Source organism: Hyperoodon ampullatus, assembly GCF_949752795.1.
Source record: "Hyperoodon ampullatus genome assembly, chromosome: 6".
Lineage (NCBI taxonomy): Eukaryota > Metazoa > Chordata > Mammalia > Artiodactyla > Ziphiidae > Hyperoodon > Hyperoodon ampullatus.
This window is the reverse complement of record NC_136919.1, coordinates 122,985,224-123,007,166: the sequence shown is the minus strand read 5'-3', so window position 1 is coordinate 123,007,166 and position 21,943 is coordinate 122,985,224. Positions and strand designations below refer to the sequence as shown.

At 41.2% G+C, this 21,943-nt stretch overlaps 1 protein-coding gene across 1 annotated transcript in view; it reads left to right on the top strand.

Moving 5' to 3' along the window:
* GALNTL6 (polypeptide N-acetylgalactosaminyltransferase like 6) overlaps positions 1-21,943 on the top strand; it is a gene marked incomplete at both ends in the record, with an annotated part of 1,117,369 nt that overhangs the window by 910,494 nt on the left and 184,932 nt on the right. The window contains 2 exons of the mRNA XM_079705645.1: positions 3,421-3,606; positions 7,068-7,251. Coding sequence (XP_079561771.1) covers positions 3,421-3,606; positions 7,068-7,251 — 370 coding nt within the window. The remainder of the gene's footprint in view (positions 1-3,420; positions 3,607-7,067; positions 7,252-21,943) is intronic.

The following is a 21,943-nucleotide window of genomic DNA, read 5'->3' as shown; positions in this document are numbered from 1 at the left end:
ATGCACTCTGGAGCCTGTGAGCCACAACTAGAGAGAAGCCCACGCACCGCCACGACCCACACGCCACAACGAAAGAGCCCACGTGCCGCAACTAAGACCCTATGCAGCCACCTAATAAATAAATATTTAAAAAAAGAAGAAGAAATGCTGTTTCTCTTCCTAAGTACAAGTGATTTACTGGGGTCTCCAATTATTGGCTTAATAAATGTTTACTGAATGAGCACTGTCAGGTCTGTAGTCAAAAGCTTGACCCTCAGCTACAGTAATCAAGACAGTATGGTACTGGCACAAAAACAGAAAGATAGATCAATGGAACAGGATAGAAAGCCCAGAGATAAACCCACGGACATATGGTCACCTTATCTTTGATAAAGGAGGCAGGAATGTACAGTGGAGAAAGGACAATCTCTTCAATAAGTGGTGCTGGGAAAACTGGATAGGGACATGTAAAAGTATGAGATTAGATCACTCCCTAACACCATACACAAAAATAAGCTCAAAATGGATTAAAGACCTAAATGTAAGGCCAGACACTATCAAATTCTTAGAGGAAAACATAGGCAGAACACTCTATGACATAAATCACAGCAAGATCCTTTTGGACCCACCTCCTAGAGAAATGGAAATAAAAACAAAGATAAACAAATGGGACCTAATGAAACTTCAAAGCCTTTGCACAGCAAAGGAAACCATAAACAAGACCAAAAGACAACCCTCAGAATGGGAGAAAATATTTGCAAATGAAGCAACTGACAAAGGATTAATCTCCAAAATTTATAAGCAGCTCATGCAGCTCAATAACAAAAAAACAAACAACCCAATCCAAAAATGGGCAGAAGACCTAAATAGACATTTCTCCACAGAAGATATACAGACTGCCAACAAACACATGAAAGGATGCTCAACATCTTTACTCATTAGAGAAATGCAAATCAAAACTACAATGAGATATCATCTCACACCAGTCAGAATGGCCATCATCAAAAAATCTAGAAACAATAAATGCTGGGTATGGAAAAAAGGGAACACTCTTGCACTGCTGGTGGGAATGTGAATTGGTACAGCCACTATGGAGAACGGTATGGGGGTTCCTTAAAAAACTACAAATAGAACTACCATATGACCCAGCAATCCCACTTCTGGGCATATACCCTGAGAAAACCATAATTCAAAAAGAGACATGTACCAAAATGTTCATAGCAGCCCTATTTACAATAGCCCGGAGATGGAAACAACCTAAGTGTCCATCATCGGATGAATGGGTAAAGAAGATGTGGCACATATATACGATGGAATATTGCTCAGCCATAAAAAGAAATGAAATTGAGCAATTTGTAATGAGGTGGATGGACCTAGAGTCTGTCATACAGAGTGAAGTAAGTCAGAAAGAGAAAGACAAATACTGTATGCTGACACATATATATGGAATTTAAGAAAAAAAAATGTCATGAAGAACATAGGGGTAAGACAGGAATAAAGACACAGACCTACTAGAGAATGGACTTGAGGTCATGGGGAGGCGGAAGGGTAAGCTCGGACAAAGTGAGAGAGAGGCGTGGACATATATACACTACCAAACGTAAGGTAGATAGCTAGTGGGAAGCAGCCGCATAGCACAGGGAGATCAGCTCGGTGCTTTGTGACCACCTAGAGGGGTGGGATAGGGAGGGTGGGAGGGAGACGCAAAAGGGAGGGGATGTGGGAACATATGTATATGTATAACTGATTAAATTTGTTATAAAGCAAAAAATAAAAAAAAAATTAAAAAAAAAAGTTTGACCCTCCTCCACCCTCTAAGAGGACAAAGATTCCCCCCGAGTCAGGTTTAGGGAGTTTGCAGCACCTACTCACATCCTTCATCATCACAGACTTCCCACCCAGGTCTGGCCTGACTCCAAATCCTGTAAACTTTGCACTCTAGTCTGATCTGCAGATCTCTGTTCATTACAGGAAAAACAAAATAGAGGGGGGCATATTTTGATCTAAAATATTCTTGTGGAAGACCCCACCAGTATTCTTTTACAGTAAAAATTAGAATGTGAAATATTTTAACTGACCCATTGGTAAAACATATTTATAGGGCAGTCAAGAAAAATAAAGGAAATTGAGAATTTTTTAAGCACTTCACCAATAATCAGAAGCAATAAGAATAAGGATAAGGACCTCCCTGGCGGTCCAGTGGTTGGGACTCCACGCTTCCAATGCAGGGGGTGCAGGTTCGGTCCCTGGTTGGGGAACTAAGATCCCGCATGCCATGTGGCGCACCAAAAAAAAAAAAAAAAAAAAAAGAGTAAGGGTAAACCCTTGCACGCAGAGAAACTCCACTGCAGAGTAATTCTGACATCTGTTAAACTGGAGAGCAGGAAAGAGATCATAAACCCTTCCATGAATCCCTACCGTTACAGATCATAGGAGGAGACAATAATAATACTGTCTTTGACTGCAAACGTGCACAGAAAGTTTGAAAGTGAAACCTACAGAACAAACAGCATGCTAAGATTCTGTTTCAATTAATATTAGACTATGCTTGTTAGAAACTCCAGGAGAGCCTTCCTAATGTTTTATATGCAGGAGACTGAAAGCAGAGATGAGTATATATCCCACAGAAAGCAAGCCACCAAAACACACTTATTTGGCTTAAAAAAAGAACTGAGAGATTAATGCATTTTATCACAGCCAGTAGGAAATGTTTTAGTCTGTAAATAAGTTATCTGATTTGATTTTGTTCCCGCTGTTTTTTTTTAATTAAGCAAAGAAACATTTCCAAATTTTTGTTTTCTCATCTTAAAGACCTAAGTCCACAGTGATTATGTAGCATCTCATTGGCCTACCCCTCTTCACATCTAATTTTAACAGCAAATCAGTCACTTACCACTTCAAATCAGGAGCCAGGGGCTGAACTTGCGTGCCAGTTTGCTATTGCCTCACGGGGGGAAAAATCTGTTTGGTCCCTGTTGATTTGAGAGGTATTTTTTTTCTTTCCTGTGGTTTTACATGCAGTATTTTCAACACAGAGAACACTAGGCAAAGCCTTGCCAGAAAGGGCCCTCTTGTTGGCAAAAGCCCATATGCTGGAATGTTCACCTGACTTCACCAGCAGGGACCCAGGGCTGATGCCCACCTGGGTGCAGGCTGGCGAGGCTGCAGTCTGGTGGTCCCTGGTCCACAGAAACCACAAGGTGGAGTGCCAGTGGGTCAGTGTCCAAAGGGCGGCGTTTGCATCTTATGGAGCATTCTGCAACTTGTAAGGTATAGAGACCTCTAGGCATGAAATCTTACTAGTCTTTCCCCTTGCAATGAAACTAGGAGAAGATGGGCTTCAGCTGGGCTTCACTGTTCACACACAGACACCTGGGAGTAATTCTGCTACAGCTAATGTCCTGTGTTCTTTCTGTACCCGTTCTTCTCCCTCCTTCCCAGAACACCTGAAGGAGAAGTTGGAAGAATACATGGCTCGGTTTTCCAAAGTGAGGATTGTTCGCACCAAGAAAAGGGAAGGGCTGATCCGGACCCGACTCCTGGGGGCGTCCATGGCCAGAGGCGAGGTCCTTACGTTCCTGGACTCCCACTGCGAGGTCAACGTCAACTGGTTGCCCCCGCTCCTCAGTGAGTGACCCTCAGCCCCTGGGGCCTCCGGGGGAGGTGGGGGAGGGTGCCATGCGCTTCTATGTCATCCGCCATCGGCAAAGGCTAGAGACCCCTTTTACGAGGTTTGCAGTGGGAGCGGTGAATTCTATCTTAACTATTGCCGGGACGTATAGGTACCTAGAAAACCACATTGAAATGGACATTTTAGGTAATACCAAGTGCAGTCTAACTTAAGGTCTGAAAAGGTTTGATTTCTTTATCTTAGACATTCACTGAGTAAACACTAAAAGGAAAAAGTATTCATGATACTACCTATAAGCACCGTATGATTAAAATACACACACACACGGAGTTTAGCAAGTATTATAGGATTGTTAAGAGATGAGAAAAGTATTCAACCCCAGAACACAGTTAAAGTACAAGCGCACTGACATTTTCCTAGGATTTATAAGGCCATTCTCTTTCCCACTCCGGCACCAGCTCAGCTCCCTAAATATACGACCCCCCCATCATGTTTACACACAGTCCCTCAAACACTCAGAGCTGCCGTCCAGGTGATACATCTTAAATGATCACTAGAAGACTATCACTTGAACTGCTAGAAACACAAAAGTCCTGAAAACCATTCAAGCTCGAAAACCTGCATGAGGTTCAGTCCAAGCAGCAGTATCTTTAACTTCACAATTAAGTCAGAGATAAAGCCCAGGAGTAGCTAAGGAATAAATTGTAAGGCTGAGGGAAAAAGTGTGTTTCTAAAAAGTTCTTGGTGTGCACATATTGAGTTCCTTTCTGTTCTTCCACATTTCACTAAATCAACTTTTATTGTAAGTATTTCCCTGGCCTTGGAGCTAAAGCCAGTTAACAACCTCCTTCACAATAGCTGCCTCAGAAAGAATCATTTTCTATTGAGAACCGTGCAGGATTTCAGATAGAAGCAGCAAAGCTCCATTAGTAAACGATGTGGGGAAAAAAATCAATTGAACTTGTGTTGCATTTGAAACAGGAAATGACCAGCAACTAAGGCTCCACCACATCTCAGAGCCACACTCTCCCCTGCAGACAACCACCCAGACACCCTAATCAACAGGGATGTTTCTATGCTCCTAATGGCCAGAGATTCCTCTGAGCTTTTAATTAAAAGTACCTTGTCCAAGGACATAGCAATTTAGAGTTTCATCAGCAACCATCAGTTTCCCTTAAACGGAATTTGACCTATATGGTGTTGAATACTCAAGTCAGCCCAAGGCCTAATTTATTTATGAACCAAAGCAAGCCCTAAATGCCAGTTATCAAGGCTCTGATTGTTCATATGCATCTAACAAGAAAAAAAAAATAGGAAAAAAGGGAAAAGACAGAGAAGCCCACTTTTTCTCATTCAAGCATTTCATTTCCTATAGGCCTGATGGGTAAGAAATGATTCACGCTCAGGATCACTATCTTTTTTTATTTTCCTCTATCAGTGTCGTGAAACATCCTCCAAAATGGAAAAAAAAAAAAAAAAAAAAAGGTGGAGCCACACAGTTTCTTGGTTCATTTTTCACCTTGGGATTTTACCTGAATTTCAATTTCCCATTAAGAGTCTGTTTGTTTGATCCCTGGAAATTGAAATGTAGGCACAAGCCTTAGATAAAAAATTAGTCATGCTGCTTTCACCCCCGAGCTGGTGCTACTGGATGAGAGCTGAGAGGAAATTTGAAGGGAAAGTTGACAGTTAATTTAACAGACTCATTCTCTTCGGGTCACCTTGGGACTCCTTGTTGGTCAAGGAACTTGTAAATCAACCTGATTCTGAATTTGACTGAAGAAAGTCACTGAAACCTTAATACTCAAATACCTGCAGAGGTGATAGAAGAAATATTTTGGACACAGTAATGATGGTCTCCTCTGTCAAAGACATCTATGGGGGAACGCCACTTAGATAAAGATTAAAGCCCACTGCAAGGCTTGCCCAGGTGAAAATGATGCCCACAGAGCCCTTGGTGGGATTAACTTAAAGAGTGAATGAATGAATGAAAGAGAAAGAAAGAAAAAGAGAGGGAAGGAAGGAAGGAAGAGAGAAAGAGAGAGAGAGAGAGAGAGAAGAAAGGAAGAAAGGAAGAAAGGAAGAAAGGAAGAAAGAAAGAAAGAAAAGAGAAAAAAAAGAAACGGAGAGAGAAAGGTAGATCTGGGGGGAGATCTTCCATAGGATTCTGTCGTTTCCATGCCCTGCCTTATCAGTGTCATCAGAATAATGATGCTGAAATAGCCAAACCTCATTATTTCTAAATTATGTCTTTTCTTTTTTAAAGATACTTAAATGTATTTTATTCCACAGGCCACATCCAAAGGTCTTCCAAAGAACCAGAAAGCAGATGTTTGCACTTAAAAGTTCTGTCTGACACTATTAGTTTGTTGTAGTAAATACTGAAGAAATGCACATTGTTGGGAAGACAACACTTCACATGTAGCTGTTCTAGGTCAGCCAAAGTACCTGTACATGCCCTTCCCAGCACTGGCTGTTCAGGTCTCACATAATAACATCTACAAGGGAGGAGCTGGAGCTGTAACTGGAAAATAAGTCTCCTTTCTGCCTCAGAGAAGCACCATGGCCAACTGGAAAGACCCCAGACTTTAGCACAAGACCATTAAGCAGGGATGGCATCCTAATTCTTGCCCTCAAAAGATGAGCGACCTGGGACAAGTTATTTAACTTCTCTGAGCTCAGTTTCTCATGTGTAAACTAGGAATGACAATAAGAACAGCCTCACTGGGTTGCTAGGAGGGTTAGGAACAGCCTGAGTATACTTAGTAGTTGCTCAAGAATCGAACAGTAGCAGAAATAGTAGCAGTAGTATCAGGCCATCTAACATATTTTCAGATATGATGAGAGAAGATAAAAATGTATAGCTTTGATAAACAGAGTCTATATGAAAGAACAGTAGCAAAATAGGACTTGGCAAAATCTCTGGCAAGCCTGAGAGCAAAGAATTCTGTGTATAATCTGCCAGCCTTTGGGGGGCGGTGGAGGGACAGCCATCATGGCCGTTGTAAGATTAGATGCTAAAAAAAAAACCCATGAAGTTAAATATTTACATTTTGGAACCTCCAGAAAGCAGGCCAGTATTTTCTCAGCAGGCTCTAGCTGCATGCTTGAAGGAACACAAGGACTGTTTATACTCCACGCATGTTGGGTGCACTGTAAAATGACAGACTGGGGACAGGTCAGAGCAAAACTGTGACAGAGGGAGAGCTAAATGCTCTTCGCCAGGTATCTCTGGGACATCACCTTCTTCGAGGAAGATACCACAACTCTAATTGCACCTACTCACTGTCCCATCACGTGAAACCCAGCATTCAAACAGAGATTCTGCAAAGTGCTCTGAAGGCAACAGGGAACCAGACTGCGAGCACGATGCGTTAGGAAGGGCTTCTCTTGGCAGAAAAGTGAGAGCTGACCTGGGCAGGCGTGTCATTTCCTGTTCCGTGCTTTCATTTTTCAGACCAAATTGCACTCAACCACAAAACCATCGTGTGCCCCATGATCGATGTCATCGACCACAATCACTTTGGGTATGAGGCCCAGGCCGGGGATGCCATGCGCGGCGCCTTTGACTGGGAGATGTACTACAAGAGGATCCCCATCCCTCCAGAGCTGCAGAGGGCGGATCCCAGCGACCCTTTTGAGTGAGTAGCAGCCAAGGGAGGGTCCATGGGAGAAGGGGCTGGTAACTCAGGCGTGTGTCCGCTGGAGACCCATCTCTAAGGAAATGGAATAAAACGGGTGGCAAAACACCGGGGAAAGGTCAGACCTACAAGTGGTGTAAAATCACAAGCTGTGCTGAGTACCTTCTTGAACTTTCTGAGCATGAGAGGGCGTGTGCGGTATGAGAATCAGTAAAGGCAGAGTTCACAGCAAATGCCCGGAAAAGGGATGCAGTCCCTTTCAGCCATTCTCTTAGAGGTTCTTTCCTCATTTTCAGTTCCCTCTGCTTTCTGCTTTTCCCTAAAGGATTATTTAAATTAACTATTTTACTTTTCTTTATTAGGGAATGATATAAAATATGAACCAGTATTTAGGCCTAGGTTCCATGCCCTGCTGGGAACTGCTTCTTTATAAAGGAGGGCCATATTTTGGATGAGCAGCTGCTCCCAGAACTTAAACTTGGGGAATTCAGTCAAAGGATAGATCCAGAGGAGATGATCTTTGATAATATTGCCCCCAGTTTAGTTCTATACAGATATAAGTTTACAGTAATCTATTGATTTCTACAAAGCTAAATTCTTTTTTTCCAATGTGGACATGAGCACTGTCTATGTCAAGAAAAAGAAAAAAATATGGCTAAGCTAGACAAACCATTAGGACCATTAATGGTTAATGGTGAAATTTTTCCAAAAGTTACCCAGAGATTTCCCAAGGCATGCTATTATCTATTCCTCATACTTTACCCTTTTGATATCCTTAAAACCTTTATAACTTTAAAACTATTATATTTTTTCTTAGTACAAAAAAAATGTCCAGATCAAGGCTTTTCACACTCTCTAAGATTCTATTTAACATGCGTTAAAATCTATACTGTCTTTTTCTGATATTTTATTTTTTTATTGATGTATAGTTGCTGTACAATATATATAAGTTACAGGTGTACAATATAGTGATTCACAATTTTTAAGGATTATACTTCATTTATAGTTACTATAAAATATTGGCTAGATTCCCTGTGTTGTACAATATATCCTTGTAGCTTATTTTATACCTCTTAATCCCCTACCCCTGTATTGCCCCTCCCCCCTTCCCTGTCCCCACTGGTAACCACTAGTTTGTTCTCTATACATGAAAGTCTGTTTCTTTTTTGTTATAGTCACCAGTTTGTTGTATTTTTTAGGCTCCACATATAAGTGATATCATACATTATTTGTCATTTTCTGTCTGACTTATTTCACTTAGCATAACATCCTCCAAGTTCATCCATGTTGCTGCAAATGGCAAGATTTCATTCTTTTATATGGTTGAGTAGTATTCCATTGTATATATATACCATGGATGTATCTTCTTTGTCCATTCATCTATTGATGGACACTTACATTGCTTCCATATCTTGGCTATTATAACTAATGCTGCTGTGAACACTGGGGTGCATGGATCTTGTCAAATTAGTGTTTTGGGGTGTTTCTTTGGATATGTACCCAGGAGTGGAATTGCCAGGTCATATGGTATTTCTATGTTTAGTTTTTTGAGAAACCTCCATGCTGTTTTCCACAGTGGCTGCACCAATTTACATTCCCACTGATAGTGTATGAGGGTTTCCTTTTCTCCACATCCTTGCCAACATTTGTTATTTGTGGTCTTTTTTGATGATGGCCATTCTGACAGGTGTGAGATGATATCTCATTGTGGTTTTTATTTGCATTTCCCTGGTAATTAGTGATATTGAACATCTTTTCATGTGCCTCTTGGCCACCTGCATGTCCTCTGTGGAGAAATGTTTATTCAGGTCTTCTGCCCATTTTTTAAATTAGGTTGTTTGCTTTTTTGATGTTGATTTGTATGATTCTCTAACGCCATATACAAAAATAACCTCAGAATGGATTAAAGACCTAAATGTAAGACCAGATACTATAAAACTCCTAGAGGAAAACATAGGCAGAACACCCTTTGATATAAATCACAGTAATATTTCTTTGGATCCATCTCCTAAAGCAAAGGAAATAAAAGCAAAAATAAACAACTGGGACCTAATTAAACTTAAAAGCTTTTGCACAGCAAAGGAAACCATCAACAAAACGAAAAGACAACCTACAGAATGGGAGAAAATATTTGCAAATGATATGACCAATAAGGAATTAATATCCAAAATATATAAACAGCTCATACAGTTCAACATAAAAAAATCAATACTGTCTATTCATTAATAACATGGGCTATAAAAGTTTACAGTAGAGAAACTCCCAAGTGCAAAAATTACCTCAGTGACTCACTTTAAATTACAGTAAACATTTGATAAACATCAGGAAAATGTTTCTTCCAATTCTATTCTCTAAGAAAATAAACTCTTGGGAAAGCAAAGGGGATTTCAAAACACATTAGCCTGATAAAAACGAAGAGAAATCATTTCTTTTGTAATAAGTGCAACTCATTAAGTATCCAGAATTTCTGAAAGAGGCCTCTTCAGACGTGTAAATTGCTGGAGAGTTTTTTAGAAGAAATAATGAAGCCCATTGTTACTCTTCCAAATACTTCAGCCAAGATTTAAAGGAGATTGAAAACCACCAGGGAAGTTTTTTAGTAATCCAAGGGAAGGAGTTTCTAGTAAGTGTTTGTTGTGGGCCCAGCTGAGAGATGATCTTTAGACATCTCTGAAGGTGACCATCTGAAAGTCTTGGCAAAGGGGCTTAGGGTGGGATTTAAAGTCAGGTGGGTGTGGGAGAGGATACAGAAGGACCCTAAACACGGTGGAACTGTTATTAGATGGCAGCTGATGGTAGAATAGCCATGGTCCAGCTGCTACTATTCAAGTTTGCCATGTTGAAGAGCAAGGATTCATCCATGATAACTTTTCCAATAAGTACTGTAATCGTGACTGGATTATAAAGACCTTCTATTTTACTTCCGCTGTAACTGTGAGGCCCCTGCTTTCTGCAGATGTGGGATCAAAATGCTACCAAAGGAATTTCAAATGGTGAAAATTCCAAAAATATTCTCAGGCCCTGCACTGACTGTTGAAATTTTTGTCAGGCAGACCCCAGCTATGGCTATCAGAGTATCAGGCACCTTGCTTAACCCCAGAGCTGGCAGAGTTGCTAACTTTCAGAATTAAGTTACCTCTTGTTCCTCTCACCTACTTAGGTGGTTGCCATCCTGTCAACAATGGCATTCTGTCCAGTACGACTGCCTTTCTGCTTTAAGTCCCTTTGATTCCTAGGAAGGCAGACACTCTAGCCTTTTGTAAAAAATGTAGCTTCCAGGGGGTGTCCACTTTGATCTTCGAAACTGCATTTGCCTTCCTGATAATAAAAGAATGCTTAGTTACCCAAGCAGCTCTGAGCAGTGTGTCAGCAACTCCATTATCTCGGTGGCCACCTGAATGTATGCATAAACAGACACGCTTTCAGCGAAAACCTACTTCTCTAGATGTAAAGCTTTAAGATACACAGAACGAACGTGGTCTATATATACATCTCTCAAGCCTTTCATGTTTTCCACTGGTGGCTATGAGGATTTCCTCGGGGGTGGGGTGGTAAGGGGAGAGTAGGCAGAAAAGTCACGAAGAAAGGAACTACAGAGTAACATGGAAATGTATTGCAAATTCCAGGACCTTTCTGACAATATATATGCAAAGATTGTCTTTCTGTAGCAAGCTGATCAAATATCCTGAATGACAAGACCTGAATTCTCCCATTGATTCTACCATTGTTGGAGTTTTCTCCAACTAGTGACTGCAGTAGTGTTTTTCAACCTGGAAATCCTGTGAAATTAGAGGGACATGAATAGTATTTAACAATTAAGGAATTGAATTGAAAATTTCAGAGTATTATACGGGTACGTAAGTATAGCTATTGTTTCTCAGATATTTGATTTCAGTTATAATGCATATATGATCCCAGGTCATGATATAAATGGTGTTTCTTAATATAGGTTACACAGTCACAAGAGTTAAAAATCTATCAACTTCCTAAACTGGGAATCAAAACCTTCATCAACCTGACTAGGAAGGAAAAGAAAAACTCATAGACAACTTTGACCTCTAAGGAAAAAATTACGTACATTTGCAAAGAGATCTAGTTTTCAGACAAACCACTCCTAGAATATGAGAGACAATGAAGTATTCACAGTTCAGATTATCTGGCAGTCACAATTTTGATTAGATTGGATATATTTGGTAAATATTCTTGTCTTTTGAAAAAAAAATGAACTATTCTCCTTTACTGGTAGCTTATATCATGGCATAATGCTCTTAGAAAACTCTTGGTATTCATAGCTTTTAGCAGGTTTCCTTATTCCTGGTTTATTTCTAGTGCAGGGCACTTGGGAATTGAAGTCTTTTCTGTGTGACAAAACATAATATGCTCCTTTAGTCATAATGAGAAAGGGGAAGATATTCCTTTGCTTTCTGACCACTAACTTATTTCTTCAACCTTATCTCGGCATCTGAAAGTTTAAAGAGAACCAGAAGGAATTATCTTATCCAACTTCCCTTTAATGCAAGCAACCCCTAGACAGCATCCAACACAGATGACCAGCCTCCTCTTCTTTTTTTTTTTTTAGTGAAGTAGAGTTGATTTGCAGTGTTGTGCTAATTTCTGCTATACAGCTAAGTAACTCAGTTCTACACATATATACATTCTTTTTTTGTATTGTTTTCCATTATGGTTTACCCCAGGAGATTGGATATAGTTCCCTGTGCTATACAGTAGGACCTTGTGGTTTATCCATTCTAAATGTAACAGTTTGAATCTGCTAACCCCAAACTCCCAGCCCATCCCTCTCCCACCCACCCACCCATCCCCTCCCCCTTGGCAACCACGAGTCTGTTCTCTATGTCTGCAAGTCTGTTTCTGTTTTGTAGATAGGTTCATTTGCGCCATATTTTGGATTCCACATATAAGTGATATCCTATGGTATTTGTCTTCCTCTTTCTGGCTTACTTCACTTAGTACGATCATCTCTAGTTGCAACCATGTTGGACCACCTTCCTCTTGAACTCATCAGGGAAGTAATATTTGCTACCTCAAAACACTGTCCCTTCCACTAGACTGGTTGACAGGAACATTTTCCCGTGGATTAAGAAAATTCTACCTTCCTCATCCCAAATTGTCCTACTTGAAACACAAGGAATGTGTAGTTCCTCTTCAATGACAGAGCTGTTAAAAATCTTTGAAAACGGCTACCAAGGCAGACAAAAGAAACTTGTTTCTTCTCCATCATGCTAAATATCTCCAGTTCTATCCTCATAACCTCCAGGTCCTCCAGAATCCTTGGAAGTTCGTGCTGATTGATGGAAATGCTCGATTTCTGTAAATTCACATGAATGCAGCAGTTTCATCCACACTTCTCCAACTTGTTCACAAGGATAATGTGAAATATGCCACCCAACATGTCAGGTACTCAGGCCCTAATATATGAGTCTGTCAACCTTAAAAATAAAGTTAATTTCTGGAGAATTTGCACTGGTTTCTAGAGATCATGCTTCCTTGTGCGAAGTACTCACAGTCAATTCAGCAGTTTATTCAATTTTGCGATTTTGCTGTGTATTTCAGAATCTGCTTCTATTCTGTCTTTCAGCTGTGGAGAGATTACTTTTACTCTGCCAGTCTTCTGCAAATAGATCTCCAACAATTCCCCAAAGGCTTCTAAAACATAGAGTTTTAATCATCATGGATGAAATTTTTGTACACCATCATTAGCCAGGACTGAGATTCTCTATTTTCCACTTTTATATACCATCAATTTCCAAAATCTTAAAATAAAGGTATCTGCACTTGGGGGTGAAAAAGCCTCATAGGATACAAATGTCCATTTATCCTCTCAGACACCCCTATGTCCACAGACACATCAGTTTGAATTCAGTGCTTTCTCTACCAGTTACCTAGCCTAGAAATATCTCAAGGCATGGATAGCAATGGCCATGACCCTTTGGCAGGCATCTCAAGGTTGGAACTTCAAATACTGAAGATCTCCTGAGATGTAAGCACCAAATGTAGATTCTTTGAGGCTGGTTCTGCAGTCCAGCACTGTGAAGCAAAGCCCATGTTCAAAGGGATAAGATACTCCCTGTCCATTACGGAGAGCTGTATCCCTGTGACATGAAAGTAAGAGGCCTTCTGAAAAGATTTACTGACAGGGTCTTCCTTTATTCTTCCAAGGGACAGAGTGCAGATCCCCGGAAACTTGCTAACTATCTTTCCTATACAGGAGTGTCGTAAAGTATGGATGCCAACACCATGTGAAAGGCAGTAACCCTTGGGTAACAAATACAATGCTGTGCTAAATTTTAGAATTGAATCAGAAAAAAAATGTGCCAGTAAGCATAAGTTTATCAAGCTAGAAGAAACCTTAAAGACAATTCCACCTCTCATTTATTTATTTATTTATTTTTAAAATTGAAGTATAGCTGCTGTACAGTATTGTCTAATTTACAGGCATACAATATAGTGATTCACAATTTTTAAAGGTTATACTCCAATGACAGTTATTATAAAATACTGGCTAGATTCCCTGTGTTGTACAATATATCCTTGTAACTTATTTTATACCTAACAATTTGTACCTCTTAATCCCTTATCCCCATACTGCCCATCTCCTCTCTCCCCACTGGTAAGCATGAGTTACTCTAAATCTGTGGTCTGCTTCTTTTTTGTTATATTCACTAGTTTGTTGTAGTTTTTAGATTCCACATATAGGTGATATCATACAGTATTTGTCTTCCTGTGTCTGACTTATTTCACTTAGCCTAACATCCTCCATGTTCATCCATGGTGCTACAAATGGCAAAATTTCATCTTTTTCATAGCTGAGTAGTATTCCACTGTATATATGTACCACATCTTCTTTATCCATTCATCTGTTGATAGACACTTAGGTTGCTTCCATGTTTTGGTGACTGTAAATAACGCTGTTACGAACATTGGGATGCATGTATCTTTTTGAATTAGTGTCTTTGTTTTTTTCAGATATATACTCAGGAGTGGAATTGCTGGGTCATATGGTAGTTCTATTTTTAGTTTTTGGAGAAATCTCCATACTGTTTTCCACAGTGGCTGCATCAATGTACATTCCCCCCAACAGTGTATGAGGGTTCCCTTTTCTTCACATCCTCACCAACATTTGTAAACTCAAAATGGATTAAAGACCTAAATGTAAGATCGGATATTATAAAACTCCTAGAGGAAAACATAGGCTGAACACCCTTTGATATAAATCGCAACAATATTTCTTTGGATCCATCTCCAAAAGCAAAGGAAATAAAATAAAAAATAAACAATTGGGACCTAATTAAACTTAAAAGCTTTTTGCACAGCAAAGGAAACCATCAACAAAACAAAAAGACAACCTACTGAATGGGAGAAAATATTTGCAATATGACTGATAAGGGATTAATATCCAACATATATAAACAGCTCATACAACTCAATACAAAAACAAACCACCTGATTAAAATATGGGCAGAAGAACTGAATAGACATTTTTCCAAAGAAGACATACAGATGGCCATCAAGCACATGAAAAGTGCTCAAGATCATTAATGATCATGGAAATGCAAATCCAAACCACAATGAGATATCATCACATACCTGTCAGAATGGCTATCATCAAAAAGAACACCTCTTGTTTTTATAGAAGAAGAAATCTAGACTAGAGTCTATGTAATTTATCCAGTGTCACAACTGATAGATTTAACAGCTACTGCTAGAATCTGGGCTTGCTGACTTCCCATTCTGTGCTGCATTCTTTCATCCACACCACGGTGGTGGGGAGAAAATTTAGAGTTGTTAAATGCCTATTACTATGTGTCAGGTGCAGGGGAGGAAATCTCCATGTATTGTGAATTCACTTAATCCTTATCTCAAGTCTATGAAATAAATAATACCATCTGCGTTTTTACAAATGAGGTAATTCAGGCTCAAGAAGTAATTTTCTAAAGTTTATGTAAGAAACTGGAATAAGGACCCAGATGTAAAGATTCATACTATTCCATGGAAATTTCCACCTCCCTCTCTGCTCAGAGACGAAACATTCTGCAGTGCTTCAGGGATAATCAAACAGAAGAAAACATTTTCAGAGAAAACAGTGACTTCTTCTTCAAACAGCAGTGCATGCAGGTAAATGACCACCACAAAACTGAAAGCATCACTGGCCATCACCAATCCTCTCACAAGTCTTTTCTCCAGATGTGTTTGACACTGAGTTAAACAAAATCATGCCAGGTCACCTCAACCAGATGGACTGTGGCTGCACAAGGCTGCCCAGTGGAGGGGTCTAAGCAGGGCTGAGAGCTGGCCGGCCCTCTGCTGGGAAGGCCAGGGGCCCACACTTGGGCTGCCCAGCAGAGAGCAAGAGGGGATCGCTCTCCTTGGTGGGCCCTGTAGCTTTGCCTTATTAATGCAGAGCAGAGAACAACAGACTTCAGTCAAGTCACTTGCTGCCCAGAATGAACATCTAGCTTTAGTCAGCACCTTATTGATTGCACTGTTTGACATTCAAAATTGTAACATCCCACTTGGGTAAATTCCCAGTGGGGACTGAGCTGTACCTTAACTTACTTAGAATTTGAAAGTAAAGATACTCACTTTTACTCTTTTCACATGAGTTTTGACCCAATATTGCCCATCCTGAATTTAATCAAGATTAGTAAGGAATAGGCTCCCCATGTGGAAAAGGAGACTGGACGGGTCTCTCCACTTTCACCTCTGAGTTGCACCAGGCATTGTTCACCTTCTCCTTTTTTTTCAGTCCAGCCCCTCTTGGGTTACCTGTAAACCCTGGAATATCCATTTGGTAGGTGGGAGAATTTTATTCATATTCTACTTCTCAAGCTAAGTCAATATACCTCACAGATTTTGCTGTGACCTTCAAGCAATTGCTTCCAAACTTCGCCCCCTTTTCCCTCAAAAACCCAAAATGATGCAAACAAACTACCACAGTATTAGCTGCCTCAACCTCAATCTTCAAACACATAATTCTCTGTGATTAAGGTTTCGAAACTGTAGTCTCAAACTTTGGAGGGGATTAGGTTAGAAAGCAACATGGATGGACCCAGAGATTGTCATACTGAGTGAAGTAAGTCAGACAGAGAAAGACAAATATCATAGGATATCACTTCTATGTGGAAGCTGAAAAACTGGTACAGGGGGCCTTCCCTGGTGGCGCAGTGGTTGTGAATCTGCCTCCTAATGCAGGGGACACGGGTCCGAGCCCTGGTCTGGGAAGATCCCACATGCCGCGGAGCAACTAGGCCCGTGAGCCACAACTACTGAGCCTGCACGTCTGGAGCTTGTGCTCCGCAACGAGAGGCCGCGATAGTGAGAGGCCCGCACACCGCGATGAAGAGTGGCCCCCACTTGCCACAACTAGAGAAAGCCCTCGCACAGAAACGAAGACCCAACACAGCCCAAAATAAATAAATTAAAAAACAAACTGGTACAAATGAACTTATTTACAAAGCAGAAATAGAGTCACAGATGTAGGAAACAAACTTATGGTTCCCAAATGGGGAAGAGGGGAGGGACAAATTGGAATTGATATATACACACTACTGTATATAAAACGGATAACTATTTTATTTATTCATTTTTATATTTATTTTTGGCTATATGTATAAATATGTTCATTTATATTATCGCGGTGCGCGGGCCTCTCACTATCGCGGCCTCTCTTGTTGCGGAGCGCAGGCTCAGTCGTTGTGGCTCACGGGCCTAGTTGCTCCGCGGCATGTGGGATCTTCCCAGACCAGGGCTCGGACCCGTGTCCCCTGCATTGGCAGGCAGATTCTCAACCACTGCGCCACCAGGGAAGCCCAAAATAGATAACTAATAAGGACCTACTGTATGGCACAGGGAACTCTACTCAGTACTCTGTAATGACCTATATGGGAAAAGAATCTAAAAAAGAATAGATACATGTACATGTATAACTGAATCACTCTGCTGTACACCTGAAACACAACACTGTAAATCAACTAGACTCCATTAAAATTTTTTTAAAAAAGAAAAGAAAATACATTCATCAATTTAGCCTAGCGATGAGTTCCAGGAGAGTGAAATAGGACCCCAGCTCTCCAAAACCTCAACCACAGTTCTTGCATGACCTTTGAATGATTCCAGAAGTTCTTCCATTGATCTGACCAAATAACCTATTTCATTAAGCCCATGTAGCATGTAACATAAAATCTAACATCTGTAAAACACTTCTCTACATTTTACCTAATTGACTCCTTGTAATAACCCTTTGGCGTAGGTAAAGGAGCTATTGTTATTTTTCCAGTTTTGCAAATAAAGTGAGAACCAGAGAAATTAGCTAACTACTAAGAGGTAAAACCAGGACTCAAATCAATGTCTTCATTCATTCAGATTTCAAATCTTAGAGCTAATCAATAATCTCATAGGCATCAAATCAATGCCTTCTTTCACTCATTCAGACTTCAACTCCCAGGGTCAATTGATACTTTTCATTTCCTCCCCCTTGAAGAGACGCTTTGGCACCCATGAAGTGCAGTGGTTTTATCAGTGAAGGTTTCCTGGCAAGTCTGTAAGGAGAGCAGGATAGGGGAAGGATTGCCTTGCTCCCCACAGTGTCTTATCTGCAGCTTAACTGTCTTATCTTACCAGCTTAACCGGAGCTGGTAGGTTGAAAATGTCAGCTTTCCGTTTCTTCCTAATGAAGGGAAATGTCAACAATGACAGCTTCTGGTCTGTTTATAACAAGACCTAATTCAATATTTGACAATCACAAAAGGACAAAATGTTTAAGGAAAAATACTGTCAAATTTCTAAGTGGTGTCCTACTCTACAGAGGGTGAGAATCAAGGAACAGAAATGTCTCAGGGTCTTAAAAACTAATCAAAACATTGAATAAGATCAATCTCCCTCAAAAGCCCAGAATGAAACCCCATGGAAGAGTTTTTTAATGTCAAGTTAAAGGCTGTAACATGGGCAGAGGTGTTAAAAAGCAAAACTGTTAATGATCCGTCTGTCCCCATGAACACCCCTCCCCATTGCTCCCTCTCTGGGTTCTCGGGCTATCCCAGTCCTAGGTCTCGGGGTAGAATCGCCATCTGATAAACACCTCACACCAAGGGCTTGTGAGAAGCCTTTTCCCTGGTCAGGACTTCTTTCTCCCTCTCCAGGGGGAGTGATCTTTACCCCAGCAAATGTTCCCTATGCATTTCTCCTTTTTCCAGCATCCAGGATAACATTAACAAAATTAATTCCTGAATAAAGTCACTGCCTTTATTCTACCTATGCTGTCCTGCTCTCTGGAGGTCTCTGGGTTCCTGAGGTGGCCGTGGCTTTGATGCCCTCTTTCTGATTTCTGACCATGAGCTGGACTTCTAAACCTGTTTCTGCCACCACTCCCTTTAGGGTCACTCCGTCACAGGAGACCTGGTAGACCATGCTATTTTGAAAGGAGATGAGCCCTATTCCTGCAGGCTGAGATAGATTCTTGTCCCTGTTCACCAGTCACTCAGGACTGCGGTCCCCAGTGGAACTCAGAAACAGCCTCACCAGGACTTTTGTCCTACGGAGCCCCCGTCCTTGTTTCTTCGGTACAGTAAGTCCCCTACATACGAACAAGTTCCATTCCAAGAGCACGTTCTTAAGTCCAATTTGTTCATAAGTCCAACAAAGTTAGCCTAGGTACCCAACTAACAGAATCGGCCGTATAGTACTGTACTGTACTAGGTTTATAATACTTTTCACACAAATAATACATAAAAAAACATCTTTTTGCCTCGCTCCACTCTCTCAATTATCTTCACTTTTGTTTCCATCATTATCTCTTGGTGCTTCTTAGCAGTACCAGTTACCTCACCGCTGCTTTTACACTTGCTTCTGGACATCCTGGGCTTGAAAATAAAGATACTGTACTACTGTACTCTACAGAGTATGGTAAAGTACACAAAAGCACAACCAGTTGTAGAGGATGCACGCACACGACAATGTACGCCAGACACGTGAACTAACTTCCGTATTTGGACACGCGAGCACACGTTCGCATCTTTGAAAGTTCGCATCTTGAAGGGTCGTGTGTAGGGGACTAGCTGTAATATCTCCTCTTGAACCTTGGACTCGGACTCTCATTCCTGGTCTCGCAGGTTAGTTGGCTCCTCCATAGCCAGGCTGCACACTGAATTCTGCACCCCAGGCTCCTCTGGGCAGAATCAGCCCGTCACCTGTCCACCGCCAGGGCCATCCAGTACTTACCGATAAACCTGCACCCCTTAAGACTTAGCAATGACTTCTGACGTACTGAAGAACTGTGGAATTCACAGACGGACTGCTGACTTTTATTGTCCATTTACCTGTTCTTTCGACCATTAACCGCTTTGCTCTGCGTCTCAAACCGGTGTCCTGAGTCCATCTTTCTGTCTCATGTGTGATGACTGTTTTCTGTGTCCTTCCCCCAACCCCGAGATGTGCCTTGATTCTACATACACTCACTCCTTGTCTGGACTCCTGTATGGGTTCTGTGCTCCAGGATACAATCACACTGAGTTCCAGATCCCCTGTTTCTGACTCCCCATTCTTCTTTCATTAGAGTTCTACTAGCATTCAGCTAAGGAGAAACCGCCATGAATGAGCCCCCTTCCTAGAACCCAAGGTTCAGCAACATTTACTCTACCCGTGAGGACGTCCTACCAGAGCAGGGAGAATTTAACAGACCCTCTGCCATTCACCCAAATTCCCCTTTCCCTCCCAGGCAACAGGAGTATCAACCCAAGGCCCAGGTGCATTTAGCTTTGTTTTCTCACCTGAAGTTCCCACTCTGCTGTTCTCTTTCCTTTCCTTCTCGAGTCAACAACTCTTTTTTTTTCCTTCTAATCGTTGCTAACATTGATACTAGAATGAGGGCAGGGAGGACTGTTTTATTCGATTTACTCATCACTGCACCTCTAGTACCAAGTTCCTGCCCATAACAGGTGCCCAATAAATATTTATTAAATGGATGCAATAAATATTAAGTTCAGGAGAGGATACGGTCCAACAGGGCTGTGTATCCGTGAAGAAGAGGTGACAGTTTTTCAGAAAAGGATAACAGCCGAGGAAACCGTTACAGCACAGTATGTGTAGGGCATCACCCGAAGACTAGCCTGAACAAGAGGTGATTCTTATAGGAGAGTGGTAGAAGATAAAGAAAAATAAAAGATGGTCGAGACCAGACTTAGAAGGCCTTTATGCTGCATGTAGAAGGAACAGAGCTGATAAGGGAATGTTCTAGGAAAAACCATCTGGTAGTGGAAGGCCTTCCTGGAATCCTTTACATTATGAATGATAATGAAAGTCATTTGGAAAACCACAATCCAGGAGAGAAGAACATCTTTCACAAGAGGCTGGTTCTTAATAAGGTAATGAAACTGATCCTTCAAGTTCTCTCCATTTCTAACAAGCACCGAGATGCCGTCAGAATCCAGGGCTGTCAAGTTCTAGACACCGACTGGAACCCAAGGGGAGCAGTGGGCCGTGAGGGCGCTGCTGGAAGTCCATTGGAAGGAAGGGCTGGGGGGTGGTTCATGGACTTGGTGGGGGTCGTGGTCTTAGAACTGGAGGGTAGGCAAGTATAACAGCCTGGGGAACATGCACAGATATGAAGTCTAGTTAAGAAAATTAAACCTTACACGTGGTGTTCAGATGAAGCCTTGAGTGTTTATAGTGAAAGAAAGGATGAAAACTGGAGTCTGCATCCGGGACTCAGCGGGCAGGGGTCTGATGGCCCGTGATGCTGCTGGACCTGAGCAAAGATCAGAGGGCAGGTCTGTAACTTGACCAAAGGGCTGGACAGAGAGTGACTGAAAGTCTCTTTTCCTGAAGTTCTCTGCCACAGAGATGGAACATGTTGGCTGCCAGGGACCCAATTCCATGATTTTATACATATATGTACTCATGTTATCATTATATATTATTTTATATTATAATTATAATGATTAGGATGACTTTATTATCATTATATAAATTTGATTATGCATATTAAATTTGCTTATAAATCACCTCAAGTCATCTTTTGAAGTGAGTCCATATGGATAGTAAGAGCGAGAAATACATAAAGCCTATCTTTGAGTCTATGATGAGGTCTTCCAAGGTGGGTGGTTTTCGTTCCAAATCACATGGCTGGAGGTGAGTGTCTAAGTCCTTTGGGGTCTCCGTAAGGAAATACTGTAGACAGGGTGGCTTATAAACAATAGGAATGTATTCCTCACAGTTCTGGAGGCTGGCGAGTCACAGCACTGGCAGATCTGGTGTCTGGTGAAGGCCCACTTCCTGGCTTACAGATGGCCATCTTCTTGCCGTGTCCTCACCTGGTGGAAGGGGCAAGGGAGCTCTCTGTTCCCGTTTTCATAAAGGTACTAATCCTATTCATATGGGCTCCACCCTCATGACCTCAACACCGCCAGCGGCCTCACCTCCAAACACCATCACACTGGGTGTTAGGTTTCAACATATGAACTTTGGAGGATGCAAACATTCAATCCATAGCAGTGAGACTGTGCTCAGAAATGAGTTGTATATATGATTGAAAAGCAACTTCAGAATAAAGAAATGAATCAATCAGAAATGATGGATTCCCCATCTCACTCTTCTAATAAAGTTTGAGCAAAAATAAATAAGCAGGATAGAATAATAAAACAGTAATGCACACACACCCTTGATGTAAATAGAGATGAGT